The 21,742-nt window shown below is 41.7% G+C and overlaps 1 protein-coding gene across 1 annotated transcript in view; it reads right to left on the bottom strand.

Moving 5' to 3' along the window:
• Positions 1-21,742, bottom strand: part of LOC121613899 (serine/threonine-protein kinase 32C-like) — a 75,200-nt gene that overhangs the window by 49,422 nt on the left and 4,036 nt on the right. The window contains exon 2 of the mRNA XM_041947599.1: positions 877-932. Coding sequence (XP_041803533.1) covers positions 877-932 — 56 coding nt within the window. The remainder of the gene's footprint in view (positions 1-876; positions 933-21,742) is intronic.

Genomic DNA, 21,742 nt, shown 5'->3' on the forward strand with positions numbered 1-21,742 from the left:
GGAACAAAGCAATAAGTAAAAAATTTACATAAATTCACATGGTAATATATTCAGCATTGGGCAATGACTTTCTATATAACAGAGGGACATGTTTCTGAAAAACGATTGTGTTTTCAGAAGAGCAAAGCAGAAAGAATTTGCAAATTTGTGCACAGACACGAGTACAATGAACAAACATGGCTGTGATATTTGGGATTCAAAATGAAGATAAACTATTCCAATCTCTGGAGCCCAACTGTGTGTCAAAACACACGCACGCACACAAACACACACACACCCTACACCCTACACCATGAATTCATTACAAGTCCCATGCAGACATTCAATATGAACACAAAGGAATTCTTCAACTAACAAATGGCCCACAAGTTAATCCAAAAAGTCTCTTTCATGAACAATGGCCACCAATGATAATATTGGCACCTGAGACTAGGTTGAAAGGAACTGCAGTAATTTGGTTTCACAATATGCAGCACACACACACACACACACGCCAAGTTTCCCTCCCTGCTGTACTCAGCCCAACCATTGAGCGTGGCGACAACTGCAGCCACAGTATTGTGCTGCTCTGTAATTAAATGGAGATGTGGGGTCAAAACTCCCAACAGGTTAGCTGACACGACACGAAAGGTAAATTGGCTCTCCTCTAAGTGACTTTATAGAAACAATTACATAAGCTGCATTTATAGCTGTTATTAAAATAGGAAAATTATTTATTTTTTAAGCACCATAATAACATGAGAACTAAAGTGTGATTTCTGCCTGGCCTTGTCTGATTCTTTAGCGGAGATGATGGCTGTGCAGGGTATTGAAGGTACAGAACACACGAGCACACACGCACGCACATGAACTGCATGAAAATAGAGGTTACATTACCTTTCCAAAGCTCCCTTTCCCAATGGCCCGCAATATCTGGAAGTGGTCAAAGTTCACTGTGAAGAAAAAGAGAGGAAAAGAGAGAAGGAACCCGTCAGCATGAGTTCAGCTACATTTCAGGACAGGGAAGGCGACATATAATCACAGTGCAATCATAAAGTATCAGCACAGTGACAACTGCTGTCGTTGAGGATCTGCAGACTATGAGGTTAAAGTGCTGACTTTAAGCATTAATTTGAACATGAACAGTGGAGGAACTCCAGTCCTTTTTGAAGCTCACTTTAATGGGACAGATAGTGATCGGACAAGTTCACATAAAGTCGTCACGTTTAAGGGCTAGTTGCAAGTCTCACAAACATCAGCAGACGATTCCTGGATGATGCTTGTTTCTGGCTTGCTTTGAGGGATTTTTGTTTTCAGCCTGGTCTTTGGCAACAGATACTCAGGTGGACTGAGGTCAGTTGAGTACATTCTGTTTGACCTTAAAAAAGCCCTTGGTTGTCTTGTCTTGTCTTGTCTTGTCTGTAGGCAGGCTTGGACTGGCAATCTGGCAAATGCCAGATAGGCCTCAAGGCCATTACCACCACCACGTGGGAAAAATATTTGTGGGAAGAAGTATTTGACTTACCCCTTACTCACAGCTCATTAGATCTGACTGGGGGTTACACAGTACCAAAAATTGTCAGTAGGCTACTCTACTGTTGCATAGCTACTGATTATCGTCACCTCCCCCACCACTTTCAGTGGATCTGTCCATCCATGTAATGTCAGAGGTCCAGTGGAAAATTATTAAATGAAATCAAGACAGACAGAGTGGAGCTTGAATTGAACATACAAAAGAAATTGACAAAGAACCATAAAAAGCAAAAAGGTGGAGGTGAAAAGGTCAGAGAGAAAAAGAAAAATATATCAAGGCTGATACAGCAGAATGTTTAAAGTTAACACATTTATTATTTTGAAATAGTGTTTCCGATGCCAGTGCCAAGCAAAATCCTGCTAGCTGGAGTGATTAACAGTCCGCCGGCGCAAAATGAAGTGGAGGGAGCCTGGAGTAATGAGCAGCAGGATGATTGCAGTGGAGAGCAGGGGCAAGAAGGGGAGGCCACTGCTGAGGACGAGTGACATGACGACCTCCCAGCAGACAGATGTGACAGCAGAGCCACGGTCGAGGCCTTGCAGGGGGAGTTGCAACACCTGGCGTCCCACCAGGACACACGGAAGTTGTTTGTTTTGGATGAATATGTGGTGAGAACCAGCACGGAGGACACAGAAGATGAAGAGGAATGGGATCTGGTGAATGAGTCTTGCTTATCTTGCAGGAACTAGCCAACATGCTGCTACGAGGTCCTCCGTCGATACAAGTTATTGAAAGATACCTCCCAAATCCCTCCTGACCCTCTCCATTACACAAGTGGCATGTGAGCCCAGCTGTTCAGCTTTAGAATTCATTAAGAATAGATAACGGAGCACTACATCACAAGAGCATCTTGGAGCGTTCATGCTAATGGCTACAGAAAAAGGCATTCTCATGCCTGATAGCCTGATATTGCTTTACGCAGCTGATAAGTGCGTATGTTGGGGGAAAATGGGGCTGGTCCAGACAAAAATTTCCAGGGTGGAATTTTGTTCCAAGTATTTGTATTCTAATATAAATAAGAAGTTTGACCTGATGATGGCGCTAGATGCAAAGGATCACCAAAGGTACTGTAATTCATCCTCAGGGGAACATGAATGCCTGTAAAATTTCGTGGCAATCCATCCAATAGGTGCTGACACATTTTGCTCAAAGACATAAATGTGAACCTTACGGTGGTGCCGGAGAGGAAAATTAGGATTCATCCTCTCCGGACCTTAAATGTCTGCACTAAAGTTCTGTCCAATATTTCAGTCTGGATCAGAGTGGTGGAATGTCCGACTGACATTGGCATCCCTAGAGCCACACGGCCAACGTGACTAACAGGTGCTCTGAGTCCTACACTGCTCACCCAATACAGATTTGAACACTCTCAAACACTCATGAAGTTGAAAGCCAGCACTTCGGCCTAATAGTAATTGTTTCACTTAAAATCCAATGGGCTGCATTACAGAGACAAAACAATAAAAAACATATTTCTGTCCTAAAGCTTTTTGGCTGCGCTGTACATTGGATTGGTACTCAAGTTCTAGCTTTAGAAATCAGTTAAACAGAAAGACTGTTTACCATAAGAATGAAAGCCATCTTATCTGAACAACATGGTAGGGAACAATGGAAAATTGGAAAGCAATGACACTGAATCTGAGCAGAGTGATCCCAACATGAAGTATATATGTTCTGGCAAAATGTGAACTATATAGCTTCAACATAACACCATGTATCAGCAAGGGAATAGTTGTAAAAAAGGTAATGACTGTTGCATGTTTCTGTCTTCTCATACTTTTATTCAGGCTCTGCTGAACTGATTGAAAATGTTCAAAATGCAGTCTTATCATAGCATCAGAAGTTATAACACTACACACGGTTTGAGATTTATCACACAAAATCGGACACTTTTAACAAAGCCAATGAAATAATAATCAAGACCAGCTACTACATGCTTCATTTTGTGTAAATGAGCAAAAAGAAATGAAAAAGACCCCTTATCACTATGTGAAAGTGCTTACTTTAGAATTCCAGTTTGTCGAGTGGGAACATCAGAGCGGCGGCAAAGGCAGAGGAGTCTTATTTCAGAAGAGCTCCCAGCTCACGGCTCTGCAATCATTCATCTTACTTTATTTTGTTATATCAGTATGTGTAATGGCACAGCGAGATGTTTTGGCTCATTGCCTTCTTCAGTGGATGTGTGTTGTGCTGATTGATAGAAATGTCCTGTGTGCAGTACAGAGTTTAAACTAAGTGTACTGGCAGGGAGAGGGAGGGTGGTTGGATTGTGAACATTTGGACCTGAACAAAGTCACATTCATTACCTCAAAGCCATCTGTCCCTTCTTTGATTAAGGGCAGACTGCTATGAAAACTTTTCCATTTCTATTTGAATGAAAGTGAAAAGGTCCAGTCCAAAAAATTGTACCAATTAAATTCAATCAAATTGAACATAATTAGTTGTTCATTCCATCGCATCTTGACGCTGTCATTCTACCACCTGCCACCACACCAAATTCCCTTCTCAGATTTAACACTTTAAAGTTTACATGAATGTAGACTTTCTAAACAGTTACTGTGAGACCTTAACATACATAAAAATAAAAAAAAGTTTAAAAACACACCCTCTTCCCCACTTGCTCTCTAAAAATACAAAGTGTGTGAGCCACAGTCCACACTCCTATACAGAAAGTACACTGACAGGTGCTACCTACACTCATATTATTTTCTCTTAGCACATTGAATAAATAATATTAAATCATTGTTTCCGTCATATTATTAGTCTCTTTTATAAATAAGAACCAAAAATGAGTTGAAAAAGTTCATTTAATTTTCACTGCATCTGTGCAGCCTCTGCTATTTTCTGTGACCATGGAAACCGTAAAGGTATGGTTTCCCTAAGCAGGTCAGATAGTGTGTCTCCTTTTCTGATAACTACATAACTACATAACATAAATGTTCAGACAGGCTTAATATTTGGTTATTTGTGATGCTGCTGTATGCTATATACACATTTCAAAGATACAAATATCTTTCCAAACTCTCTTCTCTTTTTCCCAGACATGGAAATGTACTGTTTTTAAAGTGCATTGGTCACCATGTTTCTATGTGCTACATGTACCATCTACTAATGGGAATGTGGGCTGAAGAAGTGACTGACCGGCCTCCTCCTGGTCATCTGTGCTGCTGATTGAAACCTGCCTCTGTTCTCTGAGTGAGTGTGTGCATGTAGCAGAGCTGCAGGCAGATGTGAGCGCAGCAGGCGTGACGCTGGCTCACGCAGCTCCTCCTTAAAAGTCAGTCAGCTTCTGAAGCTCACGTCCTGATCTGCTCAGCCCCCTGTCCGCGAAGACAAGGAACGATCATGAGAGAAGAATGCTCATGCTGGGCTCCTCCAGGCAGACCCACTGCCAGCTGACCTATGCACCCCAGGCAGAATGAGGAGGCAAACCCCACAATGCTTTTTGCCTCCGCACAAAAGACACAAGGTGTGATTTGCATGTTTTGTCGGGAAGATAAACTAATCCAGTGTGGATTCTCCCTGCTCAGTCTTTTGTACATGGCTAATCCTCTCATATGGCATGGCTCTGACTGCACCCCGGTGCCGGCACACAGAGACATTGTACCATGAACATAGCTATCCGTGAGGTATTAAAAGGGATAAAAAGAAATGTGAAGAAAACTGTATGTACAGCATGGTAGCTTCATAGATTCAACGGCTCTCTTTCACAGAATAATGATGCATTTCCCTCCCTCCAGTGCCAGCATTAACCTAACATTAACACTGGATCATGTTGAGCGGCATATGCTGAGTCGCAGTATACCCCAACAGAAGTGATTGATGGATAGCTAAACAGCTTTGGAAAACCACTCTCCCCACATAATTCTCAAGCTGGAATCGGGTGGGGGCTGTGTCCAATGAACAATTGGCCAATTTTCACCCACTTTGCGCAGTGGACTGCAGCAAATGGAGCAGCGCTAAAGACTAATTCTGTAAAGAAGTGAAAGCATAAACAATAGTGGGCTAATTACACCTAAATACAGTGATTTTTTTTATTCGAGAATCTGGCCCCCACAGTGTCTGCTTGGAATAAGTCTGGCCTTTGGACACATGTAGCTGAGGACCCTTGATCTGCACTTCATGAAGTGTCTTACTCTACTCTGGCTACATATGTGATATGGTTTAGTACCTCACAACAAGCTTACCATACCTGAAATCTAATAGCTTAACATATTTCTGTGAACTGATTTGATCCATTTATCTTCAGTTTAATTTATTATATAGTAAGGTAAATGCTGTTGGAGCAAGTTTTTGATTTTTTCTCTAACATCAGCCAAAGGAGCAGTACACTATATCGGACTTTGACGAGGACTTGAGTAAGCCCTGAACCTGACTTCAATATGAGGAGCCCAACCTCTCTCAGCACCCTGTCACAATGTAGATATGAGTCAAATGGAATAAATGAAGGCCTACATGCTGATATATTACAAAAGGAAGCCGAAGAAATGGAAATTCACTATCAAAGCTTTGGGATTTAATTCTACATGACAGATAACACAATTAACCATCCACCTCAACGTTTTTTGCAGCCCATTGATCGATGTCGCCAGTATCACAGCGCTTCCTCGAAGTATGAGTCATCAGGTAATGGGAAGCGAAACAAAAGTACCCTCCCTCCCCCACCCCTCCCATCCTTTGACTAGCCTGGCAAAAGGAGCGGCTCTTCAGATTAAGGGGCAAAAGACATTTGGGCCTTGATCCATTCTAAAGGGGTAATCAGAGCAGACATGGCACTTCCTGTAGCCATCACTTCAGCATCAGAGACTCTCTTTTCAACCCATGTGCCAGCCTGGCTCCCACATGCTGGGAGGAAGAATTATGTGGGAGGCAGTATAGGTCCTTCATGTCATACAAACTCTACGCTGACTTACTGCAAATCACAACATGGGCTGCCTCTGGTCTGGCTGACCAGTTAAATCAAACAGCTGAGGTGAAGCAATTAGACCGCAGTCGATAAATGGATTTACAGCATCGCAAATTGTTCAATCACAGCCTTGACAGTTATCATCTCATCTCTCAGAGCTCAAGTTTTTCTCTGTACCTGTGGTCTCTATTAACAAATCCTGTGTGACTAAACATCCCCCTGCATTTCAATGAATCTTTTTCTGGTGCTGACAATGAGTGTCCTTAGATATGCAGCACTTTTCCAGCATCAAGTGGTTGATTTCTGCATAGTTTCTGCAGTGGGTGTTGAGCCAGATCATTAAAGCGCAGAGGGCATCCATTTGATAATCTACAGTCAACAAATTCTGCTAATGGTACTTGTATTTTGTGTCGTTTCATGGTCAAGAGGTACTAGAGAGAAACCAGCAAGTTGAAAGTTAGTGCGGTTGGATAGTGTCTGCAGTCACTATGTTAAATTCCGCTCTCAGGTTTCACTGGATGCTGCACAAAAGGCCCACAATCCCTGCAGCCAAACCCTGCAGCCAACTGTAGCGTGAAGTGTGAGCAAATTTGATCTACCACGGAGACAGTGGGAGAACGACAACATCTTTTCCTCTGTAGGGGCTGTAAGCTGCTGACTCACCAGGACGATATGCTGAGTGGGCTTCACAGGGGTCCTCAGCGTGTGATTGGTTCCCGTGGAGGAGCTGATACTGGCGTAAAGCCCATGTCAAGGGGCATGGAAAGTGTGAGTCTGAGAGGTTCTGGGAGTGTGTTTGTGTGTTCATGTACTTAAAACCGGTAATTGAGCCAAAGCCACAATTCAACCCTCACTAGAAGAACTTTTACATTTATTTATCTAATCATAAAGTAGAGTTTTGAAGTGGGAGGAGCTGCAGTACAGGTGAAAGCAGTCTGCCCCATGCTGCTTTCCCTTTGACGTATCCTTTTCATTTTGCAGTTTTAATACTGGCCTGGCATTCTGGGTCAATCAGCTGGCCAGAGCCATCATTTCTGAACACATGCAAAGTTGACCCAGACTTCTAAAATTATATGATTAAAGCTGCAGATTGTTAAACCAGTTTTCACAACACCATAAACTTCACACTGCACGCAACATGAGCCTAAGCTCAGTTAAAGGGTGTTTCCGACATGAACGCGCTCCAACTATCAGTCACCTCACACTGTCTATAGAGAAAACAAATGAGACTTTTGCTGCAATTCTATATAATTCAATCAAGATATGTCTTCTTCTTCAGTTTATAAAATTCTCAAAAATGCCCACCACTATTTTCAAGCCCCTAGGGTGACATCTCTCATCTTCTTTTGTCTAACTGAGAGTATAAAGCCACATATTCTATTTACAATGTAAAGAGAAAAGCAGCAAATCTCCACATTTAACCCCTTGATGCCTGAATGTATTTTGAATTATATTTAAAAATGAATTCTTTGTGTTTTTGCTTTCAAATTGATCCTAAATTAAGAGGAGTTTGTTCATTTTTCTGTAGCACATACAAAGATTATACATTTAGGTAGGTTCACCAACTAGAATAGGGTTTAAACAAACAGTATATGTCCACTTTTTTCAATGCATAATGCAGTAAAAACATCTTTTTTGTGTATTCAAAATTCATTTATTTCATCAAAACAGCCACAAAATTGGCTTACAACCATTACGTTGTAACGACAATTAGAACTGGGGTTCTTTCACTTTGACTGGTCCGATGAGAAACCAGTGCTTGCAAAAGGTTCCTATGTGTGTGTCGAATATGCACAAACGGCATTAAGAGGTTAGCAATCTGGAACCAGCCAATGTTTGGCATTTTGCCTGAAATCTCAAAATTGCAGATACTAAGTGTACTGTAATTTCTAAATGTATTGTTTCAGCACTACTTGGGGCTATGAGAGCTGCAGTGATACAAAGGGAGACGGACCCGCTCTCAAATCTCTCCAGCTCAGGATCGGCTTAACAACTACTGTAACAACAAGGCAGTAACCTTGGTAGTGGTGCAGCGGGGGGCTTCATACAAACTGATCAAAAGCTCAGCTTACTTCTATAATGATTGCAGTTAATACAACCAGTTGTAACACAGTGGATGATAAAAGAGAGACGAGGGGAGGCTCGACAAGGTGAACCATGTCGAGGACACCTTCAAGACCATGAGAAATACATTATGCAACAAGATCATTAACCTTGCTAATTATACCCTGGGAAATACTGAATTTCAGAAGGATCTGGAGAGACAGAGCAGTTTTCCTCAACGTGATCATTAAGTATCAAAGTAAGACAAAACAAATCTGCAGGTCTCGAGTTAAATGACAGGGTTGGTATCAATCCTTCAAAGATGAAAAGTAAGTGGTGTATTACAAGCCAGAGTCATTACTGGAACATAATAATAATAATAAAAAAAGACTGCAATGAACAGCTGGGACAACATGGAGAGGCAGGACATGTTGACACACTTCAAAAAAAAAAAAAATCAAATAAATGTAAGAAAATTAATATGAATTAAGTGCGTGGTGCAAACTTTCCATAGTCATATTTTGTCATTAATTATGAATCCGAAGATAATGTAATTTTCATGAGACTTTCTTTATTAATCACCATCACAGTCGCTGCTCCCGGCACAAAGAGGGTTGTGTGGGGGGAGGAGGGGTGGCAATTTATCAAGAGCGCAGATGCTGATGAATTATGAGTTCAACTCATATACAAGTACGTGCAGTTTAGATAGCTGTGGCATGATTCACTTCAAACAGACGCTTGCTGCTTCAAGGAATGGAGTTTATGTTATGTAGTGTCACCTGAGAAAAGTTGGATAGATTCACTATTTTGTGGTACTGCAAGGTGTGATAAATAAAAAGTAGCTGCAGTGCGGTCAAGCACACAAATTACTCCGTGATATGATGCATTCCTGTGGTGCCTTGATTTTTGAGGTTAACTGTAGTTGAGCTGATCAGTGTGATTTTAAAATAGAGGATGTTGAGTTTAAATAAAATTTCTCTAGGTTTAGCTAAATTTGGATGCAACGCGATGAGTGAACATCTGATGTAGTGTCTTCCTTTTATTCCTGTAATTTTTTTTCGTGTTGAGATACATCATTACCCCCTTTTCCCCCAGCCCCAACAACTTGTCCTTTGAGAACACATCACAGTTATCTAGCAGAGAAAAGAACTGAAATTGAATGGGCTTAAAAGCAAAACCACAGAGAGAGCAGAAGATTAAGTATTGACGCATTTCTCAGAAAATCAAAACAGCACCCACAACATCTCATTCCCCACTATGCGGCCTCCAATTTCACCCGAGGTTCCCCAAAGAGGCTATATCTAACTGGAAGAGAAACACCACATGATCAATAAACTGAACCAATGATACTGTTCCACTGTCACCTGAAATGGATGCACCAAGCTGAGCTGGGTTGCTACCAAGGAATGAGAAGGAGGCAAAGCTCCATCCTAATGGGGGGCAACCTAATACCTTTGATGTCAGAGCTTGAGCACATTGATCTATGCGATACCGCTTAATGCGATGGAGCAATGGTTCACTGTGCACATTCCAGTCACGAGTCAAAGTGTTGTGCTGAGAGGGCTGAATTGGAAAAGGCAGAGATTGAATTTCTGTCAGCGTTACCATTGCATGTAAAATATTTCCATTTAAAAGCCTGAGTTACCTATACCCTCACACCTGACTGTGCTAAGTTAACATGTCTATGACAAGCAGTCCAGCGCAGTGCACACGCCACGTAAACCGCACCCTGGCTACATTACATCACTTCCAGCAAATATCACGGGCCACAGTGGGGGTACAACAGCATCACCTCATCTTTTTTAACTCAATATTCTCTCTATTCTCCGGTCTAGCTCTGCTGAAAACACAAAAACACAGAATCCGTCAGCGCAATAGCACGTCGTTCCCGTTTGTAAGCGGCAGCGACAGCTGTGGAGGGGCTAAGCGCTGCCCTCAGACAGAGCAGAGGAGAGAAAGTAGCACCATCATAAATGAAGCACAATGCAGTAAAGAGTGAAATGAAATGGTGGAGAGCCAAATGGAACAAGTGGCTGAGGAAGGAACTCTCACAGCACAAAAAGCAAGGTCTAGGAGCAAGTCAGGGCTAAACCGTGCACCCGTGAAGGAAAAGTAGACGCTCTGCTAGATGCGTAAGTAACATGTTTGCTTACACAAATGAGCTTGTTGAGTGGATACAGAACTGCATATCAGGGGTAAATGTTGACCATGGCTACAACTGGCCATGATTCTTTCATTACACACAGTTGACGGATAATCACCTCGCTCTTCATTTACTTTATCAAGATCAATGTGCGACCACTTTGACGTTTGCAGCCAAGCTGGTAGGAAATACCTAGTTCATAGAGGAGCTCCATGTTGTGATTATCGACTGCTTGCTTTGATGATTTCAGTGCTGTCATAACAGCGCTTTTGTACTGCCTCTACCTAATGAGGTAAATGGATACACAGTTTGCACAAAGCCCAGCCCAACTGGCACCAAATTAATTATTATTTCAATAATGCTCCAATGAATCTGAATATTGAAATATTGGTCGAGTGTAATAATCAGTAAATATCAAAGTAAGGCTCAATCTTTTCAAAATGTGAAGCCGTTTGACTCAGAACACAGAAAGTGAACTCTGAATGTTAATGCAAAGTACATATAGAGTACAACCAAGCCATCAAATCGCACTGAGTGAATGCACCCTATGTGGATAAGCCCATTGGACTGGGATCAAAAAACCTCCTAGCATCGATCCCTTCCTGTTCTGTCTTTGGAGAGTACGCCTCTGCTTCTAATCCAATCCCATACCGTCTGCCTCCGTACTATGTTATCAGCCTGTGTACAAGCTATTTTTCAGATTTTGCTGACAGGTTTTCCATTTGCATACACAGCACACATAGCCACTATGCAATATGCTCGGCAGCTTTACAGCATCAGCATCAGGCACTACTGGATGTGATGAGGGCAACGTACTTTGCTCAAGTTCTCGTGGCGGCGGTTTAAAATCTCTACACAGACACTGGCTGAAGGATCAGTCTGGGTGCATGTGACACTACACAGTGCCACCAGGATCATAGTAAGAACTGCTCTAAAAAAACTGTTTGCTTTACAGCAGCTTCTTCTCCCACGTGATTGCTGAATATTTTATCGCAGTAGTAAGCCATATTTCACGGTCTGTAGTAGTCGAGCTGCTGCTGGGACACACTTGGGTCTTTGATACCGAGCATCCAATCGCAGTGAGAGGCAGACGCAGGAAGACTTACTGCAGGATTCAACTCATTGTAAATCTAACACATTTTGCTCTTGGCATTCTCCATTTCTTAAGTTATCTCAGTGACTGACTGTCGGCCATCTTGATCTTGACCTTACACTGATGTTCTTTGATCTTTATTGATGGGAATCTCATTACAAGATGTGTGTGTGTGGGGGGGGGGGACACATCCCCCCCCACACACACATTCTTTTGATCAGCACAGGGAAGGCTGCATGTGCCCTGGATGGTGATAAAAAGAATATGGTGGCTTGAATCATCATCGTTCGCAGCATGCTTCATTTGAAGTGGGTTAAGTTTTAAAACCAGGCTCTTGGAGGTGCTTCTTGCACAAATAAGAGTGTATTTGCTGCAGACAGAGAAATACATGCATCAGAGGAAAAACGTCACGCTCAATTTCCACAGATACATTATCTGTTTATGACAAAGACAGAACTACCGCCTCAGTAGGTGGTTCATTAAAGCGTGGTGTTTCCCCTGTTTACCTAAGAGATTTGTACGTAGCTGAAGTTTACTCTATAACATGGTGAAAGCAGATGCTTGATGTCTTAAATTTCAAACCAACACAAGAGCAAAGTGGCTCTGAAGTGTGCTGAAGGCCACATTTGATGAATCTGTTTACTTAAATCACTATCATCAGTGAGCAGCCATCATCATCATTTTCTCCTTGTACACTAGAGCACTAATACAGCCTAATTGCAGGCTCTCTAAACAGAGCATCTCATGAATATGCATGAGCGCCACAGAGCTTATTGTGTTTACAGGCGTGACAATTTCAGCTATGGATCTCAACACATAATTGGACAAGGATAGGGAGATACATACAGAGGGTGTGCCGGTGCAACTCTATATTTAATTCCAGTAGTGAGTCGACAATCCCTGCAGGCGGACTGTCATGCGGTTATAATGTCTTTGAGTCTCCTTGCATGTGCATTAATTACCCTCAGAGTGGTTTTTTGATCTTCATCTGCTGGACGGCTTTTATGATGACACAAAAGAGTCATACTGCCGGAAAATTAAAGCAGCCATTAAGGCTTGATCTGGCTGGATTTTTTTTTTTCCTGGCTGTGTTTGTGTACCTCACTAATGTGATGAACCTCTATTCAAAACAACTAGTGGTGCATGTGATTCATACAGTGCGCCTTGTTGCTAAGGTTACTCGCCAAATTAGAAGGGACTTGAACCGCTGGCGCCTAAAGATCGACAGAGGTCATAGATCAGTGATGTAAGCATCAACTGCCAAAGTTTTATTTGCCATCTCACTGCCAACCGATAGAAAGTGCAGATTTCCTCCCTGAGCAGTCATGCCTGTTTATTGCTGCATCCATCACTCACCTTGACCATCTCCCACATTCTTCAAACATCTGCACAGATCCAACAACCTTACTTACTGGTGAGATAATGTAAAGAACATAATCCTTGGATTCACACTCAGTTACTATCTCTCTATACAGTAGTGTCCATTGTTAGTGGTGGGGAGTCTGCCATTCCAAAGCTGGATCTAAATTGCCTTCACATGCACAAGGGATTCACAGGAAACGCTGCAGCATGTAATCCAACATTACAATTTTTTTATGTTTGATCTTTATTCTAATTGATTTATATCAGCCGTGCAGTTTACTGTTAACTCTCTTCACAGGAAACACAGTGACATGTATTTGTCACTGCGGTTGTGACAGGGATCGTTCATGCCAAATACGTCCACAAGACAAGAAATGGTCATTTTGTGCAATTTTTTGGGAGGGGATCATTTTTAACATCTGCGAGGAAGAAATGGAACACGATGAAGTAGCCACAGCGAGCCCTTAGATGAAGAGCTGCAGGCTGGATTCCTGCAACTCCTCAGCAAGGGAGCTAACTGTGCCCTGCTGTTGTGTGCAAAATTCCTCGCTCTGTGCCAGCATGGAATCAGATCCCTCTTGCAATTATTAGACAGTTTTTTTTCATTAAAACTTGAGTTTGTTTGGTTGCACTGAAAACAGATACACCAGTTGCTCGACTGTTGTGTTTCTATCAAAGTAGCTGCCAACTATTGCCGCCTGAATTCTGTGTTATTAAACAACACTTGCTGTCACCACAGCAACCACGGGTGTCGCCAAATCAACCAGGACCAAAATCTCAAAGATTATAACTTTATCCCTGCATGTTTACCCCTGCACCCTGCATGCCAACACACCGTCTGATGGATACGTAACAGCCACTGTTTGGCTTACAGTTTCACACAAAAAGCCCACCTGCAAATGCACTCCCCATTCATTTAGACAAACCCGAACTCGTAAACTGTGCGCACAGTGTGTGAGTATGCACAGTATTGCATTGCTGTAACACTGAATAAGGTGTGAAAAAGCTGTGCAGATGTCAAGTAAATCTTCACAAACAGGGAGCCATGTCGCTGACAATGAAAGAGGAGATGTGAAATTGGACCGCTACACAGAGAGAAATCACTACGGGAGGCTATATCGTACATCTAAAGGCTGTCAAGACGAAGAGGGAGCAAGACGAGAACACTTCAGAGGATAATTCTGCAGTGCAGCATGGGGACTCTCGCATGCACAGCACTGTCACAAAGAAACATCATCTGGACCGTGTGAAAACTTCTGAGGTTACCATAGCAATGTGTCCCTTTGTGTGTGTGTGTGTGTGTTTCTCTCTGTCTATGTTATGTTGCAGTGCTGCCACATCATCTCCTGGTCCCTGCATTGGAATAATTAATTCACTGTGATTCACAGCTCCTGGGACAGCACATTGTGTATTCATCATGTTTTGGCTCATTACTAAAACACAGGGGAAGCATGGTGCCAGACCTAGGGTGGACTACCTATGGCTTATTGTTATATCTGGGGTCAGACAATACACATCGATTGTGCACAGTGCAAGTCTGTGTGAGTGTATGTTACTCCTGCAGCACCCTGAAGCCAAACCAACCACTGCACAATCATTAAAGCTGAAGGTACATCTAAAGCTTCATCCTCATCACCACTGCTACTACAGCTGGTTGTCTTTTAAAGATGAAACAATTTACAGAAACAGAATAATGAATTATTCCACTGTTGTCATCGTCGATTTATCAATTCCACACAGGAGCACCATCTTCTTCTGCTGTAAACTAAAACATCTGTGGGTTGTATGTGGGTGCCTAAGAAACGAGCTTCGCCATCGCTCTGGGGAAGACTTCACCTTGGCCAGTCGGAAAATGTTAACAGCGTTTTTTACAAAGTCATGACATTTACCAGACAAAATGACTAATCAGTTAATCAAGAAAACAATATGCAAATGAGTCCAGAATTAAAATAACTGTTAGTTATGCAGCCTTAGTGTATTTTAGATTCCATCAGTTCCAATTGTGCTTATTGATTCTTATTAATTCTTGCTTGTGATTCTTTACATTTCATTTGAGTAACAAAGAAGCCAAAATATAGTACAGTATGCAGGTGCCATAAACTTCTTCTTGTTATTAATTATACGGCACTTTGTGATTCTTTTTGGCAAAGATAAAAAAAAAACAATACTGTATGTAAGTATCAATATTCTCTATCTTTCCATACGTATGTTGAATGTTTCCTGTTTTATGCTTGTTTGTAATTGAGTCGCATCAGTTTTATTCTGTGGCCTTATGAAAAACATTGGATTCTTATACAATGCTGTAGGAAATGTGAAGTTTGGCTTTCAAGAGAGAGCTATTGACACTATACATATGCACTGACTCATGCACAACCACCGATGTAGCCAAACTCCCTACTCAACTAACTGCTTCCACCACTCTTCTGCATCTTCAGTAGCACCCGGTTTCACAAACCACTGGGCTGCGACACACCGCGGTGAAGAAATTGACCAAAATGCCATACTAACCTTTCGACTGTTCACAGAGGGATACATTAGGGATCTATTTAGAGCCTAGTGGGAGGCGGTGGGAGGGAATATGGTAGAGGGATAGGAAGAGGAAGAGCAGTCACAAAGACTCGCCAAGAGAGAAAAGAAAAAATGGTGATAGTGTATGGTAAATAGAGATCTATACTGTCTAGATCCATACTGCTCATGAGTTTAGAGGAAGAAAAAACTGCACTCTTTGTTTTCAGCCCCTCGTGAATGAAAACAATGCCGACGGCTGAATAATGCATCGTCACTTCCGACAACAGCTGTCTTTATATGAACACATACACAATACACCAAAGTGCAGTATGTGATCCAGCGAGACGGCGTCGAGGTGCCACAAATTATTCACGATAGCATCTCTGATCCTAATTTAAGGTCATTTCCAGGGAATGTTTAATATGCAAACATGTGTTGTGCCTGTGTTTAACCAGAAGAAGGAGGATTTTTATTTGCAGTACTATTCACAAATAGTAAATTTAATAAATGAGGGTAATTACACCTCAAGACAAAGAAAACAGCATGATTTGGTGCAACACTGTAGCTTTGTTCTCCAACAATGGGAAGAGATACAACACATTAGCTGTGCTTAAGCTGAAGCATAGCATGTGTGACACTGCCTGAAAGTGTGTTTAAGGTGAGAGGAAACGGACACTGTGGCCCAGTTCTTTCCCCTTAAGCAGCTTCGATTTGAAGAACAGGTAGGACACACGGTGTTCTGGCCCAGATACACATGACTTCTATTAGTCCTCACAGGTATTTAGGACAAGCACTAGAGCTGCATATCCAGTGCACCAGTCAGGTGTGTGTCATATGATGCCTCTGCCCAAACCCAATTTTCAAAACCCTGGCGCTGCTACACAACACCTTTTTCACAGCACCCTTTGAAATCGACTGAGACACATCCCGTTCGACACCTGTAAGACAGTGTGACTGTTTTTATGGATCTCTGATGTACCAAGTGAAGGAGGTTTGTTTGCATACACACTCCCCTGGGGTATAATGGGCATCTGGAAAGGAGGAGCCTCTGTCAGATCACATTTCAGTGGCCATTCACTGTGGAGAATCTCAAGAATGAAAACATGGACGCGTGTGTTTGTGTGCCAGCAGTGAGTCCGTGTGATCGCATGCACATAAGATACCTAGTTACTGTTGGCTGTGTGCGATAATATGAGATCTTGTCATGTCAATAAGAAACTCGGTGCACTTAATTGGGGTAAGGGATTAAGAGAGGAAAGCATGGCTAGTTTCTGATGGGACACCTAATGGGTTTCTTACTGTGTTTCACAAAAGGATGAGTGCATGACCACGACTCCACTGGAGAATTGCTTTGTGCAGCTGGATGAAAGGGAAGATTATTACTTGTAGTGGTGCATCCTAGTGTCCAAAATAATTAAATCCAAAGCCCTCGGTTAAAAAATATGGTTGGGGGTGGGGGAGAAATCGGATTACTGGCCAACTGCATGTTAACACAGGTTTTAGAGTAACGCGGACGTAAACACGTTCTCTGATTTCCTGCCTTAACCTGATTTCTCTCAATAACCATGTTTCTGGTGTGCATGTAAACATAATGAGTGTGACAAACCCTCTGGCAGCACAGTTGAGCTCAAAGCGCTACATAAACAAGTGCAGTGGTGGTGGTGGGTGGTGTGGTATTCCGACATCAAAGAGGCTGGCCGACAGTCCTGTCCTGTCCTGTCCTCTTGCAGTCATGTGAAGAACAGAGTCACCTTACCCTGACCTCATTCTCTCAGTTACAAATAGCTTCCTGAAAAAAGAAAAAAAAATCTAATCCCAGACGGATGGCCATAAAAGAAAATGCCATCATTTCGTTAGCAATTTAAAAGTTTGACCAATTTTGCAGAGACAGATATTTTAGAAATATATTTAAGATCTTATGATAGTACATTAAATTGTATTGCTTTTCTGACGCAAAGAAACTATCACTACTACTACTTTGGAAATATTATTACTACATCGTGTCATCGTATAGATCAATAAATCACTGGAACTGACTGTTCACTACATGTCTCCTCCAAACTGTGATGGTCCACTCATAGCAACTGTAACTAGGCATGGCAGGTCTGTCCACATGCTGAGGCAGTGTGCATTGGGCTGCGGTCAGGGCAAAAGCAGAGTTTGGAGGTTTGTGCGATTTTGATTTTATTTTTTTATTCTGTTTTAGTTTTTAGCTTTTCTTTAATAAAATAACAATGATTATACACACAAGAAATGGATTAATCTATGTTTCTGTTTGAACATAAGATGCAACTCTTAGCATGTCCTGCTAACTAGCTAACTACCTACAACAGCAACAGAGTGTTAAACTACTTAAGAACATTATTAATTAAGTACAAAAACTAGCTGACTAGCACATCCACTGTGAAGTATTTCCCACTGTGAGGAAGCAGGGTTCAGGCTAACCTAATGCTAGCCTTAGTTGTGTCCCACTCATTGATTGTTAACATTGATTATAATAATTTGAACAGTTATATAATAAAGGGCGCTTTCTGACAAGCGAATTGGACGTGAGGCAGTTGGATACAGTTAGCATTGACAATGATGTGCTGCAGTCAGTACACACCCACAGCAGTGAGCAGCCAGGCTGGGTAAACGATTCAAACTGAAAGGTACGTTGCTGACGGCTGTTTTGCTTGTGTCTAATGATTGATGATGATTACCAAGCTGAGCTTTAAAAGTTCATAGAAAAATCACGGCATTAACCAGTCAGACTACAACATTTTTAATATACAAACAATGCAGGGATGCTGAGATTATCTGAAAACTGGTTTTAATTGGTTTCCATGGGCACTAATGTCTGGGCTGGCTGCTGAATTAAACGTAGGAGCCAAGGGTTTGTCTTACTACACTGCACAGAGGCCTCCCCACACAGTCAGATACGACACACACACACACACACACACACACACACACACACACACACACACACACACACACCCTGTGCGATAAAAAAACGACAGAGAGTTTACATCTGTCAGTCTGTCAAGCAACTTGTGTTGACTTTGTGATTTGCGATCCACGTCTTTATCGCCTCCGATCCTCCTCATTTGCTCCGAGGTTGCCGCATGGGCACAGTGAAAATGTACTTACAGTTTCCTTCAGGTTTCCCGCAGGAATTGGCCAAGCGAGAGTGCTGCGTCTCTTCCCTCTGTCACGAATCTAGTTCAGTAATTGAAGTAGCTGGAGATGAACTGAATGCGGGCTGAAAGCAGAACTATATTTCTCCATTAACTAACTGTACGGCCAGAGAGCAAAATATTGAGCTACCCTCACTACTGCTGCATGGGTGCCTACAGGTAACAGATCTGTTTGCTTTATTAGATGCTCCTCTTATCAATGGCAGTCTTTCATTTCTTATGACAAAGGCAAGCAGATTTATGGTCAACAATAAATGTCTCCAACCAAAGGCCGTTTGGAGAGGTTGGGAAAGTGTACATGCAATGACAAAAACAACAGAGAGGAAAGACAAAATAATCAGCAGGTGTAACAGAATCCACACAGACACTTCTCCACCATACCAAGCCCACTTCAGTTGCATTCTTCTTGTCCTAATCCCTTTCTCTCTGCACAAAAACAGACAGAGAGAGAAACACACACACACACCTCAACAAGCGGGAGCGACCTTTTTTCCCACTGTTGTCACCTCAGCATCAAGCTGAGCTCATCTCTTTGAAGACTCCTTCACTCTGGCACTAGAACTGCTACTACTGTCATCACCTGCACATCACCTGAAGCAAACAAGGTTACATAAGAGGGGGGAGACGGACAAAAATGCACACAAGAGGCATTGTGAACTGCACTGCACTGAGGTGTCTCCTGTGGAGGAAAATATTTGTTCCGAGATGAAAAGGCAACGAGTTGGACTTGAAAAAGTGAGGGAGGGCCTTCTTCACAGAGGACATTTTGACATGCCACAGTAGAAACAGCACAGGTGCAAATAATATAATGAATGACGGCTGAATTCCATTTAGCTGCTTCGGCCTCAGGGAGCTGGTGTTGTGCATGTTCGCTCGTTGTCACACTGTCATTACTTACTATGACAATTAAATAGAAAAAACATTGTCAATGTTAGTATTAGCAACACCTGTGTTTTTCATGCTGTGAACAAGGCCTATGCAAAGCTGTCAATAGTAGCAGAGGATGCAGTCAGTCGTAGATGTGAAAACACTGTCAGATCCGAAGTTTGTCATTATGACAGTGGCCAACTGTGCAGCTGTGAAATATATATACAGAATACTACGTTTAAATGTAATGATTATAATGAATATCATTGAGACATGTCAAGTATACCAACTGACATTTCAACTGCTTTCATCTCTTACTCTCCAAATGACAGTTTCACTCCTTTTAGTGCTACCACATACACTGAAAGTTGAAGTTCTTTCATTTCATATTCTTTAACTGAGAGTTCATCTGCGTTCAATGATTACACTTGATACACAAGTGACATCTCAACCCCTTTTAATGCTTACACATCAAATGACACTTTAACCCCTTTCAAGTCTCTACAATCTTTGAACAAAAAAACTTCAGCTGTTTATACACAATTCATTCCTGTTGCTTTCAGTGCTTACAAAGAAAATGACGCTTGAACTGAAATCTTCTTTTAGTTTATAGACTTGAAACCACATTAACTTCTTTCAGTTTTTTCATTCTTTCATGTCAAGCTCAATTTATGCACCAAGCTTTGGCTGACATTTTACCTCCTTTCAGTGCTTGAACTTCAACTAAGTGAGAAGCTGTGAGTGCTCTTCAATTCCTTTCGTTTTTGACTGCTGAAAGGAGATGAAGATCACTCACATTTTCAACTGATTATTCAGTTTACATTTGAAGAGTCACTTTCACAACTTCATACACTAAATCTTTCAGCACTGCCATTTTAACTGCCAGTTCAACTACTTTTAGTAATTGTATTTTAATTGTCACTTCGATTTCAAATCTTTCAGTATTTCAGCTAGTTAAACTGCTTTGCTGCAGAGTTTCAGTAGGGATCACACAACTTTTCTTAAGAAAAATGAGCCTTTTCTAGTTCCATCTCATTTTATACATGCGGACCAAAAATAAAGGCGTGTAGATTAATTTATAGAAAAAAACTGCAATATAAATCTAAATATTGGTCAGAACTATAATTACCATTGTACAATTACAGTTGTATTCCTCCACCAACCAGTCAACTTGTAGTTTTACATCCATGTCTGTCCAGACTCATATGTAGTGAATACTTTAAAGGAATTTAATAAAAGGTATTTTTGGTATTTTTTGGCTTAATGGAAGTTCTCACTTTATTGACATGAATGATTCCAGTGAATAATTTGGTGTCTTCACTGATCTTCATCACATGGTGCACCAACAAACACCTGAAGCTCAACATCAGCAGAACCAATGAGCTTGTGGTAGACTACAATGCTTCAAACATGGATGTTGCTGCAAAGAAGCAACAAACCTTCACACACACCTTCAAGCCGGCAGCACAAAAGATCTCTAGAACCAAGAGTATTGAGTATCTGACCCAATGTGAAACATGGTCACAATCTGTCCATCTGTTCCTGAGTTATGGTGTTGAAAAATGCCCAGGAAAGTGTTTTGCAGAATTTTATGATGTCACAGTGAAGCTGACCTTTGACCCTTTGGATATAAAATATCATCACTTCATCATTTATTCTATGAGACATTTGTGTGGAGTTTTCTCATAATTAGCTAATTAATTCTTGAGTTGTGTCTGAGTTTTTATGCCTCTGGTAAAGGCTGTCGCTCATACAGAGACAATAAAGTCGTAACTGCATATTTTCCTCAAATCACTGAGCCCTTCAAGTTGATTTTTGAGACAGTGATGGCAGTTTTGGAACTTTGGAAATGAACTGTTGCTATACATTTGATCACAACAAGGGTTAAGTTGCTACAAGGGAAATACTCAACGATCTCAACTCTGGCCATGCACTGCCATCAGACGAATATGACGAGGACAATATTCGCCACCTATTGAGTTACTGCTAAGGCCAATTATGGCGGCCCTCTGCTGTGGCAAGAGGCCAGTAGCTGCAGGCAGCCGTGAAGTTGAGTTGAATAAAGAGAGTGAGAGAAACTGAGTGTATGTAACAGAGATGAAAGAAAGTGAGAGCCTCAGTATTCAGT

Source organism: Chelmon rostratus, chromosome 11, assembly GCF_017976325.1.
Source record: "Chelmon rostratus isolate fCheRos1 chromosome 11, fCheRos1.pri, whole genome shotgun sequence".
NCBI lineage: Eukaryota > Metazoa > Chordata > Actinopteri > Chaetodontiformes > Chaetodontidae > Chelmon > Chelmon rostratus.